Genomic DNA, 14,860 nt, shown 5'->3' with positions numbered 1-14,860 from the left:
CCGGACTGGATTGTTCAGCAGTATATCCACTGGGTGTGTCCTTCTCTCTTTGTGCTGTACAAATCAATATAATATTGGATTCTTTAAGTGTGTGTGTGTGTGTGTGTGTGTGTGTGTGTGTGTGTGTGTGTGTAAATATGTTCATGTCTGTGTCTCTTTGTTTCCACCTCCAGTGCTGATTGTCTAGTGGTGGAGAGACTGGTCCTGTCAATGTGATCAGATGAGACTGGTTTAGTTACCTTCACACTATGCAGGCATATACCGTAGTTGACAGGCAGTCTATCATTGACATAGTGAAACACTGATTTCCACAGCAGGAGAATCACATTTCTTATCCAAGAGAAACGAAATGAGGATGATTATCTCCTACATTATGTAAACGTGTTATCGTATAGCAGCAAACCAGTAGTAGTCTCTGGCAAGATCTTCACCTGTCTTGTCCTCTGTGTTTTCTCTGTCCCATTGTCTAACCCGGAGTGTCACCTCTCTGTATATCTGTCTAATTTATCAGTTTCTTGTAGATTGTCAGCAGCCTGCTGCCTCAGTACCGTCACTCTCCCCACAACTAAGAGCCTCCCTAGCCCGCAGGTAACAAGCTGTACAACCTGCTACTAGTAGGCTCATTGACATCTACCTATTTGTCCATCCGTCCACTACACGCCATCATGAGCACGCCGTTCACATTCTATTCAATGCACACATCTTCTGTTGGTTGCACACCTGTATCTGTAGAAGAGGTCCTGAATGCTCTCAGTTTTTACACTTTACATTAGCTTCTTATTTGCATGTTACGTTTTGCATGGTAGTATTCTATACGTGCTTGAACTGGATATATTTAATGACAATTATACTTCCCCAATTTAAAAAATAAAAATAATGATATTCAAATAAGCATGTTGTTTCAAAGTTCAAGGTTAACTTTGGATGTGCACCAGTGTTTGAGTTAACCTACAGACTGGGCAACAAGTTGTCTGTCTTTATTTTTGTCAAAAAGCCTTTTTGCCCTCGTCACATGTCGCATTTTTGTTTGTTGATTTTGTGTAACCTCATTCTTCCAACAACTGTTCCTCTGTCGGTCGGGAGTCTTTTTCACTCAATCTTATTAATTCTCCTCTCTTGTCTCTCTGCATTCTTACAGTGCTAAATTTTTGGCAGACCTCCAGGAACACGGTACAGTCCTGTCCAGTAGCAGTAGCCTTCTCTCCCCCTGCGACCTTCGTAACTGTCGGGCCCAGCAACCGCAGCCCCCCGGCACCTAACCTCGCTGCTCCAGGCCAGACTCTGGCCTCGGTCTGGAAGGAGTCATGCAGAGACAGAGACACTCTGGATGGGGGTTCCCTCACTAAAACTCCCCCCAACCTAGCGGTCCCACCTGGTGCTTACTGGACTCTGTTACCCCCCCTCCTTAGCACGACATGGTCCCGCCATCAGCAGGAGGCCTCCTGGTTACATGGGTCGCAGAAGAAGAGCAAGACACTCTTCTTCTCTGGATGTGACATCATGTCCTGGAAAGGACTGAACTGAAGCGACACATCACGGGAATATTTTCCCCTATTTGTATTTGTATTTATTTGTAATTTATTCGCTCTATTGATTATTTATTTACATTTTGATTTGTGACAAGTTTCTGGGATATTTATTACTGGAATGTTTTTTTTCTTCTGTGTTTGTTAGTCGTTCTTCAATATGGAAATCAATACGTGTTTCACTGCTGTGGAGAGGACTTCTGTGATCACAGACAATTGAACACATTCCCCACTGAACGTGGCCGGTACTCCTGGACAAAGGAAAACCAACGCAAACCACAACCAGAACTGTAAAAGTTCTTTCTGGTCTAGTGAACCGGTTCAAAACTTGCCGAACCAAACTATACGCCACTTCAAATGTCCGGGATGTTTCCTGCACTGATGCAGCCTACAACATATTACAGGCTCAACTTCCATTAGAGTTCACTTTGGACAATGTGTTAAATTGACCACCAGGGGGTGCAACATACAAAGATCTGAAACTTGAAATGTCCAAAGGTGGTTTCATCTTTCAGAATGAATCTTTCTGTTTTATATGATGTAGTGAATGATTTAAGTGGATCATAAGGAGAAAAAATAACATAAATAGAAGGAAGTCTAAGACTAAAAATGATAAAGTGTAGATGCACATTACCATACAGTAGAGAAATACCGTACAATATGTAAATTGGGGAAATGGATAGTTGGGGTGGGGTTTTTAATCCTCATATGCTTCATATCTAAAATATTTAAACTATTTCATATCTTATGTTTTGGTTTCTTGTAAACCACTTGATAACTTGGTTTTAAAAGGTGCAATATAAATAGTTGTTCAATCATCTCACAATACAATGATATGAATATGTTATGTTGTAGTATTTTGTTTTATAGCTATGTTATTGTGTCTCTATACAGCGGGTCATTAAAACCACCCAGAACCCATCTACTGTAGGCTACAGACACAAGATTATCAGCATGATGAAACTAACTAATTTATATTTTCATCAATCCATAATGGTCATATCTTGTGTGTGTGTGTGGTGGGGGGGCAGCAGTACGGACATTGTCTGGGTGAAATAATAAGGAGGAACGCACCGCCAGTACGCACTGAGGGGGGCTAGGGGCGGGGCTTTGGAGAACACCCTCATCAAGGTGACTTTGCTCAGAGAAAAGTTAAACATGTCGAGTCAAACGAAACATGTGTACAGCTGTTAATTTGATGTTACTCATTGACCCGCGCAGGCGCACATGGGCTGCCGCCGCGCAGCAGGTCGCGCTACAGAGATTGCCGTAAGGAGGGTACCGCGTTTCTAGTTACTTTGAATGCGTTTCACTTTAGCATCTCAACGCTGGAGGGGCCAACGGCTTGTAAAAGAATGGAGGGCTTCAGGAGAGTCGCTTTTCGCAGGAAGCCGAACCAAACTATACGCCACTTCAAATGTTAGATATTGTCAGTATAATTATCAAAACATTTACAAACAGTAGGAGTTCGGTTTGATGTTGCAAACAGACTAATGAAGGTAAACATTTTATTGCATGAATTCTGTTTGTTGTTGTGATGATTGGTGGATTTCAACTACCTTTCTTACGTCACCAGTCTGTCTTAGGTTGTTTCTTTTTATACTGAGATATTTTTTTTGGGCAAATCATGAGCATACAGAAAAGACTATTTTATACCTCCTATTATTTGTATTTACTTTTACATCAGACTCTAGTGACATGGTTGTGTCTGTTACGTAGCTCAGATCTCTTCCGAGACCGAGATAGACGAGAGACTGAGTGTTTGAGATCAGGACTAGGGCTGCTGGCCTGGGTTTTTTGCCTTTTGAATTGCACAGGTGAGTGAACTGACCTCCATCTTTTTAACATTAGTTAAGAGCAGAGGGTTCCCCAAAGGTGTGCCTCTTCTAGAGTTACTGTCACTGTCATGTCAACACTGTATTCTTCCCATAAAGTGTAAAGCTCTTTCACTGCATTGGCCACAACCCCAGGAAACTGCTATTATCACCCCTGGCTCCTCCTGTTGAGAGTGACAGAAATTGACGTTTTCAACATCCCAAGCTACACTTGTCTGTCATCTTAACTTCTCCATGCTCAGCTGTCCCTACATGCTTCCTTCAAACAGTATGCAGGTCAGTCCAAGCACAATTATGCACTATGCATTATAGCAATACATTAGTTCCGGTCGTAGATTGATCTGATTAAGATTTACTCAATCTTTCAACCATTTCTGCGACCATGAACTAACCAGCAGGCTCACAAGAAACATAAGACAGCAAGAGTGTCTCCCCAAAATGTGGACACAATCAAGATTGTTTCTTTTTGAAACAGTGTTTCGATCATAGAGGAATGGGGCTAAGTCTGACTGAGATGGGTGTCACGCGTGAAGTTTGTTGCATAATTGAAGTCCCATTTCTCAGTCTTTATACCCTCATATTAATGTCTTTAATGTTCATGTTCTCCTGACTGCACTGAATACATATTTTTGCCAGATGGATATGAAACGGATAAACTGAAACTACAGAGCCAGTATAGTGTTGGAACGACAGATAAAAGCCTTTCTGTTACATCGACAATGAATGAGTGGGCTCTTTCTTTCTGTTCTCTGTGTGTACACTTGTTGGATTTGTCTTTGTTAACAGTGTTACTTTTGCAACTACAGAGTAATGCAAATGTTTGGTTCAAAAGTAGCTTATGAACCCACGCAGGCTCATTGGTGACCTAACTCTCTCTTGGTTTGCTTGCACAATATAGCAGTGGATGGAGAGAGACTAATCCAGTGAAAGAAGAAAAAAGTGGTTTAAAAAGAACAATATCTGTACTACAGTGGGCTTAACAGTTTCTCCTCCATTTAAAACGGTGTTAAATTGGTTACACAAGTAAATAAAAGACCTGTCCTTGGATTTGTATGTGACTTTGTGTTTGTGTCCTTTTCTCTATCTCATCAACAAACTACACAGAAAATAACTCTCTGTATACAAGCATATACATGGACAGCACACAATAGGTTCAAATGTTTTTTAAAAAACGCAGCAGAGATTAGACATTGATCCTCATAGTTTGTTTTCTGCCTCACCCTAACCAGAGTACTTTTTACAGTACGAGAGAAACTATTATTTTAAAGCACAAGGGACCGGGATTTGAGTCAGTACAGTGATATAAAGCAATCTGTTGCAGGCAGAGGATGAGGTAACAGGAGACATCAGCTTATTGTATCTGATAGTAAGAAGATCATCAGTGTGTTTTGGTACTGAGTGTATTTTACACTTAATAAGTCATCGTCAAGTTGGCTCTTTTCTTATTAATTATTAAATGGCTCACTTCCCCCTTTGGTTGTATCTTGAATGCCCAAACTATTAGGCGTAATTATCAGTTATATTGACATAATCACAATCAAAACAAAAATAATAATCACACAACAGTTGATGTGCTTTACTGTAACGTCCAGTCTTAATAAATACTTCTCGGTCTCAACTATTATCCAAATAACTATAATAAAGCCACATTTTTTGCTTACAGTAGGAGCTTTCCCATCATGATCTGCTTCACTGAATATCTAACATGCAGCGATATATATTCTAGATCATGTATCAACTGCTGACAAACCCCTTGAATAAATAAGAACGGATGTTTACTTTTGCAGTGGTGGAATCTAACTAATTGCTTTTACTGACGTACTGTACATCAGTACAATTTTGAGATACTTGTACTTTACTTGAGTTTTCCATTTTTTTGCTACTTTCTACTTCTCTTCCACTACATCTCAGAGGCAAATATTGTATTTTTTTTGATTACATATATTTCAAAGCTTTAGTTATAGTTACTTTGCAAATTTAGATTGTTGATAACAATATAAGGGAAATAGTAGGTTAGAATATATTATTATAATAAATATAGTAGCGCTGTATTAGATCTGGATTCTTCTTCCACCCCTGGACTTCAGTAAGTTAAGTGACACAATGTCACACTTTTAATGGAATATCTTACGTGTGACTTATTATCTCCAACTAATAGCCTGTAGTGCCAGTAAGCCGTTGTGCTGAAACATGTTGGTTAGATGTCTTCATGAGAAGATGTATTAACCAACATACTGTTGTCTGAGGTGCAGGGGAATGTGTCACAGACGTTCAGATGTGGAATAACTAAATAACATTACAGTGAATGAGAGAGCTTTAGGGCTCTTAGTGTTTGGAGCCAGACAATTAAAAACTACTAAGTTGTATTTCCTAAACGTGCAAAAGGACAAAATATCTATGTTTTAAAGTATCACTTTTGTATCAGAAGGCACATTTGTGAGGCTTATAAGGACTTAAGTGTGAAATGTTTGCCTAAAGCAGAACAGCTGGAGGTTAGAGTGGGTGACATCAGCCGCTCCGCTACCGCCCCCTTCTGGCCTGGACAGGATCCAAAACTGATCCTCTTAACATTAATAACATAAAGTTAATTTTATGTCAAAATAAAATAAATACATGAACAACAATGTGACTACTTCATGTGTGGGTCACATTCTTCTAAAGATAAAAATATTAATTTCCCCAGATATTAGTTTACATCACCACAAACATGAATATAAAGCACATCACATGTATTTTACAGCATCCCAAAGATACTTTCCAGGTCAGATCAGAGTTGAATCACTGAATCCATGGAAATATTATAATACATGTTTGATTCCTGTATTTAAAATGTTTTGAAAATGATCATCCCACAAATATGAGTTGCTGTCAAGTGCACCTTTAAAATGTTAAAGTGATATTCAGAGATTATTAAAGTAATTTAGGTTTGTAATTGTTTTAGCCTGAAGACATTGGTCAATTGTTATTGGGGTGAAGATGTCTAAATATGTTAAGTTATTATAATCTTCTAATTATTGAAGTATATTAAGTGGTGAAGGGGTCAGTTTGTGTTCTCTTCAGGATTTTGTTTGGTTCATTTAAAATTATCAAGATTAAATAATATTTGCAATGTACCACCAGTAAACAACACTTGCTTCCCTTTTATAATGTATCACATCTGGAGTCAGTTGTTTTAAAACATGTAGTTAGCAGTGATAGCTCTGAAATCAAATGTAATAGTGTAGTTATTTATGTTAGCAGGTTGTAATGAAGTTATTTTTAAACCTTTGTTCTAATTCTAACTGCTGTAACAAAATGAAACTACAGGTGGATGGACCATAATGAAACAAACAATAGCAACTTAAAGTTAAAAGGAATTTCATTCACAATGTAATACAGTTCAACACAACATGTAACAATATGTTAGACAATTAACAAGTACATTCAGCATTTCACATCATAAAGATACAATAATGTAAACATTTCAACATCAAAATAGATGAGCATTATACACTTTACTATACATGTGTTTTTAAATAGTTTACATGTCAGTTAGCAGTGTTCACACTCTGATCCGCCGAGACTCCGCTCCGTGCTCCGCCGGGACTCCGCTCCGCCGAGACTCCGCTCCGCGCTCCGCCGAGACTCCGCTCCGTGCTCCGCCGGGACTCCGCTCCGCCGAAACTCCGCTCCGCCGAGACTCCGCTCCGCGCTCCGCCGAGACTCCGCTCCGCGCTCCGCCGAGACTCCGCTCCGCGCTCCGCCGAGACTCGGCTCCGCGCTCCGCCGAGACTCGGCTCCGCGCTCCGCCGAGACTCAGCACCGAGTCTCAGCTCCGCGCTCCGCCGAGTCTCAGCTCCGCGCTCCGCCGAGTCTCAGCTCCGCGCTCCGCCGAGTCTCCGCTCCGCACTCCGCCGAGTCTCAGCTCCGCACTCCGCCGAGTCTCTGCTCCTCCTTGTAGTTTAGTCTACCCATCCAGCTGTGGCATGCTCATAAAACTTAAAACGGTAATTAGAGTAAATCAGAGACACAGAAATCTTGTTTTTTTTTTACCTCTTTGTATTTATTGCGAGCCAACCCCTCCTCCTGAAGGCTGGGAGACCTGCTGCTGCTGCTTCGACACTGGTTTCTACACTGATAAAGCTTTTAAGACTAGGAATTAACACACTTACCGTAAATAAAACGATAAAATAAATGTAAAAGTGATCTTACCTGCTCGGTGATTATCTTACCGGGTGGGCGACGCCCTACAGCAGGTGTTTCTCGTTAACCTGTGGTCCACTGAGGGTCGTCTTCAGGTTCTTCGGTTCTCCACAAGTAGTCGATGAATCAGTAGTTTCGTTTGCCAACAAAATCCCTTTTCCAGTAGATTATAACTCCAAGAGTTGTCTTCCGCAGAAAGCTCTTGCAAGAGGTCAGCTCGTCTCCAAGTTCAGATGCAAAGTGAGAATCTGAGGTCCGCCGAATGTTTATAGTTTCAGTTGGGTCGTTTCCATGACATTTACTGCCGTAGTGCGTTCGTTGTCGAACACCCGATAGCAACAGAGACGTTCTTTTTATTTAAAAATCTCATATTTGTTAATATATTTCAGTAGTATACACATATAGTATACACATATATATATATATATATATATATATATATATATTTGTGAGCAGAGACCACGTTTTAACACGTCAAGCACATATCCCTTACTTTTAATTAGAAGAATAAGAGCAATATAGTGTCATTCAGACTTTTTACTTTGAGTTGCTCTTCACGTAGCAGCTCTGATTTCTGATGGTTGATTACAGATTGGTCATAGAGGGCACGTGACCTAAAGGCTCAGTGGGTACCAGGGAATCTGTGTGAAGTCACTCATATTATTTATTGTGGGAGGGTCAAAGGGCTCATAAAAAACTCCTTTAGAAAAACAGCATCCGTGTCCATCTTATTATCCCTCCTAGCAAATATCACACACATGTAAGAAATGAAGAATGCTCTCTGTTGTAACCTTATCAGAAAGTTCCCTCAAAGACCTTCAGTCATTTGTCCGGAGAATACATCTGCATATAGATTTCAGAAGGTTTGGCCTGCCCTAAATATGTCAACATATCCGGGATGTTTCCTGCACTGATGCAGCCTACAACATATTACAGGCTCAACTTCCATTAGAGTTCACTTTGGACAATGTGTTAAATTGACCACCAGGGGGTGCAACATACAAAGATCTGAAACTTGAAATGTCCAAAGGTGGTTTCATCTTTCAGAATGAATCTTTCTGTTTTATATGATGTAGTGAATGATTTAAGTGGATCATAAGGAGAAAAAATAACATAAATAGAAGGAAGTCTAAGACTAAAAATGATAAAGTGTAGATGCACATTACCATACAGTAGAGAAATACCGTACAATATGTAAATTGGGGAAATGGATAGTTGGGGTGGGGTTTTTAATCCTCATATGCTTCATATCTAAAATATTTAAACTATTTCATATCTTATGTTTTGGTTTCTTGTAAACCACTTGATAACTTGGTTTTAAAAGGTGCAATATAAATAGTTGTTCAATCATCTCACAATACAATGATATGAATATGTTATGTTGTAGTATTTTGTTTTATAGCTATGTTATTGTGTCTCTATACAGCGGGTCATTAAAACCACCCAGAACCCATCTACTGTAGGCTACAGACACAAGATTATCAGCATGATGAAACTAACTAATTTATATTTTCATCAATCCATAATGGTCATATCTTGTGTGTGTGTGTGGTGGGGGGGCAGCAGTACGGACATTGTCTGGGTGAAATAATAAGGAGGAACGCACCGCCAGTACGCACTGAGGGGGGCTAGGGGCGGGGCTTTGGAGAACACCCTCATCAAGGTGACTTTGCTCAGAGAAAAGTTAAACATGTCGAGTCAAACGAAACATGTGTACAGCTGTTAATTTGATGTTACTCATTGACCCGCGCAGGCGCACATGGGCTGCCGCCGCGCAGCAGGTCGCGCTACAGAGATTGCCGTAAGGAGGGTACCGCGTTTCTAGTTACTTTGAATGCGTTTCACTTTAGCATCTCAACGCTGGAGGGGCCAACGGCTTGTAAAAGAATGGAGGGCTTCAGGAGAGTCGCTTTTCGCAGGAAGCCGAACCAAACTATACGCCACTTCAAATGTTAGATATTGTCAGTATAATTATCAAAACATTTACAAACAGTAGGAGTTCGGTTTGATGTTGCAAACAGACTAATGAAGGTAAACATTTTATTGCATGAATTCTGTTTGTTGTTGTGATGATTGGTGGATTTCAACTACCTTTCTTACGTCACCAGTCTGTCTTAGGTTGTTTCTTTTTATACTGAGATATTTTTTTTGGGCAAATCATGAGCATACAGAAAAGACTATTTTATACCTCCTATTATTTGTATTTACTTTTACATCAGACTCTAGTGACATGGTTGTGTCTGTTACGTAGCTCAGATCTCTTCCGAGACCGAGATAGACGAGAGACTGAGTGTTTGAGATCAGGACTAGGGCTGCTGGCCTGGGTTTTTTGCCTTTTGAATTGCACAGGTGAGTGAACTGACCTCCATCTTTTTAACATTAGTTAAGAGCAGAGGGTTCCCCAAAGGTGTGCCTCTTCTAGAGTTACTGTCACTGTCATGTCAACACTGTATTCTTCCCATAAAGTGTAAAGCTCTTTCACTGCATTGGCCACAACCCCAGGAAACTGCTATTATCACCCCTGGCTCCTCCTGTTGAGAGTGACAGAAATGACGTTTTCAACATCCCAAGCTACACTTGTCTGTCATCTTAACTTCTCCATGCTCAGCTGTCCCTACATGCTTCCTTCAAACAGTATGCAGGTCAGTCCAAGCACAATTATGCACTATGCATTATAGCAATACATTAGTTCCGGTCGTAGATTGATCTGATTAAGATTTACTCAATCTTTCAACCATTTCTGCGACCATGAACTAACCAGCAGGCTCACAAGAAACATAAGACAGCAAGAGTGTCTCCCCAAAATGTGGACACAATCAAGATTGTTTCTTTTTGAAACAGTGTTTCGATCATAGAGGAATGGGGCTAAGTCTGACTGAGATGGGTGTCACGCGTGAAGTTTGTTGCATAATTGAAGTCCCATTTCTCAGTCTTTATACCCTCATATTAATGTCTTTAATGTTCATGTTCTCCTGACTGCACTGAATACATATTTTTGCCAGATGGATATGAAACGGATAAACTGAAACTACAGAGCCAGTATAGTGTTGGAACGACAGATAAAAGCCTTTCTGTTACATCGACAATGAATGAGTGGGCTCTTTCTTTCTGTTCTCTGTGTGTACACTTGTTGGATTTGTCTTTGTTAACAGTGTTACTTTTGCAACTACAGAGTAATGCAAATGTTTGGTTCAAAAGTAGCTTATGAACCCACGCAGGCTCATTGGTGACCTAACTCTCTCTTGGTTTGCTTGCACAATATAGCAGTGGATGGAGAGAGACTAATCCAGTGAAAGAAGAAAAAAGTGGTTTAAAAAGAACAATATCTGTACTACAGTGGGCTTAACAGTTTCTCCTCCATTTAAAACGGTGTTAAATTGGTTACACAAGTAAATAAAAGACCTGTCCTTGGATTTGTATGTGACTTTGTGTTTGTGTCCTTTTCTCTATCTCATCAACAAACTACACAGAAAATAACTCTCTGTATACAAGCATATACATGGACAGCACACAATAGGTTCAAATGTTTTTTAAAAAACGCAGCAGAGATTAGACATTGATCCTCATAGTTTGTTTTCTGCCTCACCCTAACCAGAGTACTTTTTACAGTACGAGAGAAACTATTATTTTAAAGCACAAGGGACCGGGATTTGAGTCAGTACAGTGATATAAAGCAATCTGTTGCAGGCAGAGGATGAGGTAACAGGAGACATCAGCTTATTGTATCTGATAGTAAGAAGATCATCAGTGTGTTTTGGTACTGAGTGTATTTTACACTTAATAAGTCATCGTCAAGTTGGCTCTTTTCTTATTAATTATTAAATGGCTCACTTCCCCCTTTGGTTGTATCTTGAATGCCCAAACTATTAGGCGTAATTATCAGTTATATTGACATAATCACAATCAAAACAAAAATAATAATCACACAACAGTTGATGTGCTTTACTGTAACGTCCAGTCTTAATAAATACTTCTCGGTCTCAACTATTATCCAAATAACTATAATAAAGCCACATTTTTTGCTTACAGTAGGAGCTTTCCCATCATGATCTGCTTCACTGAATATCTAACATGCAGCGATATATATTCTAGATCATGTATCAACTGCTGACAAACCCCTTGAATAAATAAGAGCGGATGTTTACTTTTGCAGTGGTGGAATCTAACTAATTGCTTTTACTGAAGTACTGTATATCCGTACAATTTTGAGATACTTGTACTTTACTTGAGTATTTCCATTTTTTTGTTACTTTCTACTTCTCTTCCACTACATCTCAGAGGCAAATATTGTATTTTTTTTGATTACATATATTTCAAAGCTTTAGTTATAGTTACTTTGCAAATTTAGATTGTTGATAACAATATAAGGGAAATAGTAGGTTAGAATATATTATTATAATAAATATAGTAGCGCTGTATTAGATCTGGATTCTTCTTCCACCCCTGGACTTCAGTAAGTTAAGTGACACAATGTCACACTTTTAATGGAATATCTTACGTGTGACTTATTATCTCCAACTAATAGCCTGTAGTGCCAGTACGCCGTTGTGCTGAAAGATGTTGGTTAGATGTCTTCATGAGAAGATGTATTAACCAACATACTGTTGTCTGAGGTGCAGGGGAATGTGTCACAGACGTTCAGATGTGGAATAACTAAATAACATTACAGTGAATGAGAGAGCTTTAGGGCTCTTAGTGTTTGGAGCCAGACAATTAAAAACTACTAAGTTGTATTTCCTAAACGTGCAAAAGGACAAAATATCTATGTTTTAAAGTATCACTTTTGTATCAGAAGGCACATTTGTGAGGCTTATAAGGACTTAAGTGTGAAATGTTTGCCTAAAGCAGAACAGCTGGAGGTTAGAGTGGGTGACATCAGCCGCTCCGCTACCGCCCCCTTCTGGCCTGGACAGGATCCAAAACTGATCCTCTTAACATTAATAACATAAAGTTAATTTTATGTCAAAATAAAATAAATACATGAACAACAATGTGACTACTTCATGTGTGGGTCACATTCTTCTAAAGATAAAAATATTAATTTCCCCAGATATTAGTTTACATCACCACAAACATGAATATAAAGCACATCACATGTATTTTACAGCATCCCAAAGATACTTTCCAGGTCAGATCAGAGTTGAATCACTGAATCCATGGAAATATTATAATACATGTTTGATTCCTGTATTTAAAATGTTTTGAAAATGATCATCCCACAAATATGAGTTGCTGTCAAGTGCACCTTTAAAATGTTAAAGTGATATTCAGAGATTATTAAAGTAATTTAGGTTTGTAATTGTTTTAGCCTGAAGACATTGGTCAATTGTTATTGGGGTGAAGATGTCTAAATATGTTAAGTTATTATAATCTTCTAATTATTGAAGTATATTAAGTGGTGAAGGGGTCAGTTTGTGTTCTCTTCAGGATTTTGTTTGGTTCATTTAAAATTATCAAGATTAAATAATATTTGCAATGTACCACCAGTAAACAACACTTGCTTCCCTTTTATAATGTATCACATCTGGAGTCAGTTGTTTTAAAACATGTAGTTAGCAGTGATAGCTCTGAAATCAAATGTAATAGTGTAGTTATTTATGTTAGCAGGTTGTAATGAAGTTATTTTTAAACCTTTGTTCTAATTCTAACTGCTGTAACAAAATGAAACTACAGGTGGATGGACCATAATGAAACAAACAATAGCAACTTAAAGTTAAAAGGAATTTCATTCACAATGTAATACAGTTCAACACAACATGTAACAATATGTTAGACAATTAACAAGTACATTCAGCATTTCACATCATAAAGATACAATAATGTAAACATTTCAACATCAAAATAGATGAGCATTATACACTTTACTATACATGTGTTTTTAAATAGTTTACATGTCAGTTAGCAGTGTTCACACTCTGATCCGCCGAGACTCCGCTCCGTGCTCCGCCGGGACTCCGCTCCGCCGAGACTCCGCTCCGCGCTCCGCCGAGACTCCGCTCCGTGCTCCGCCGGGACTCCGCTCCGCCGAAACTCAGCTCCGCCGAGACTCCGCTCCGCGCTCCGCCGAGACTCCGCTCCGCGCTCCGCCGAGACTCCGCTCCGTGCTCCGCCGGGACTCCGCTCCGCCGAAACTCAGCTCCGCCGAGACTCCGCTCCGCGCTCCGCCGAGACTCAGCTCCGCGCTCCGCCGAGACTCAGCTCCGCGCTCCGCCGAGACTCAGCACCGAGTCTCAGCTCCGCGCTCCGCCGAGTCTCAGCTCCGCGCTCCGCCGAGTCTCAGCTCCGCGCTCCGCCGAGTCTCAGCTCCGCACTCCGCCGAGTCTCCGCTCCGCACTCCGCCGAGTCTCAGCTCCGCACTCCGCCGAGTCTCTGCTCCTCCTTGTAGTTTAGTCTACCCATCCAGCTGTGGCATGCTCATAAAACTTAAAACGGTAATTAGAGTAAATCAGAGACACAGAAATCTTGTTATTTTTTTACCTCTTTGTATTTATTGCGAGCCAACCCCTCCTCCTGAAGGCTGGGAGACCTGCTGCTGCTGCTTCGACACTGGTTTCTACACTGATAAAGCTTTTAAGACTAGGAATTAACACACTTACCGTAAATAAAACGATAAAATAAATGTAAAAGTGATCTTACCTGCTCGGTGATTATCTTACCGGGTGGGCGACGCCCTACAGCAGGTGTTTCTCGTTAACCTGTGGTCCACTGAGGGTCGTCTTCAGGTTCTTCGGTTCTCCACAAGTAGTCGATGAATCAGTAGTTTCGTTTGCCAACAAAATCCCTTTTCCAGTAGATTATAACTCCAAGAGTTGTCTTCCGCAGAAAGCTCTTGCAAGAGGTCAGCTCGTCTCCAAGTTCAGATGCAAAGTGAGAATCTGAGGTCCGCCGAATGTTTATAGTTTCAGTTGGGTCGTTTCCATGACATTTACTGCCGTAGTGCGTTCGTTGTCGAACACCCGATAGCAACAGAGACGTTCTTTTTATTTAAAAATCTCATATTTGTTAATATATTTCAGTAGTATACACATATAGTATACACATATATATATATATATATATATATATATATATATATTTGTGAGCAGAGACCACGTTTTAACACGTCAAGCACATATCCCTTACTTTTAATTAGAAGAATAAGAGCAATATAGTGTCATTCAGACTTTTTACTTTGAGTTGCTCTTCACGTAGCAGCTCTGATTTCTGATGGTTGATTACAGATTGGTCATAGAGGGCACGTGACCTAAAGGCTCAGTGGGTACCAGGGAATCTGTGTGAAGTCACTCATATTATTTATTGTGGGAGGGTCAAAGGGCT

General features: G+C 40.0%; 1 protein-coding gene across 4 annotated transcripts in view; it reads left to right on the top strand.

The window, feature by feature from the left end:
- bicd1a (bicaudal D homolog 1a) overlaps positions 1–569 on the top strand; it is a 28,383-nt gene extending 27,814 nt beyond the window's left edge. For all 4 annotated transcript variants that reach the window (XM_076082182.1, XM_076082183.1, XM_076082181.1 and 1 more), the window contains one exon: positions 522–569. In XM_076082182.1, the coding sequence (XP_075938297.1) occupies positions 522–569 (48 nt within the window). The remainder of the gene's footprint in view (positions 1–521) is intronic.
- The last annotated feature ends 14,291 nt before the right edge of the window (positions 570–14,860 follow it).

Source organism: Anarhichas minor, unplaced genomic scaffold (assembly GCF_050575085.1).
Source record: "Anarhichas minor isolate MPS153535 unplaced genomic scaffold, ASM5057508v1 ptg000090l, whole genome shotgun sequence".
In the NCBI taxonomy this organism is placed as follows: Eukaryota; Metazoa; Chordata; class Actinopteri; order Perciformes; family Anarhichadidae; genus Anarhichas; species Anarhichas minor.
This window is presented reverse-complemented; position numbering and strand designations above follow the sequence as displayed.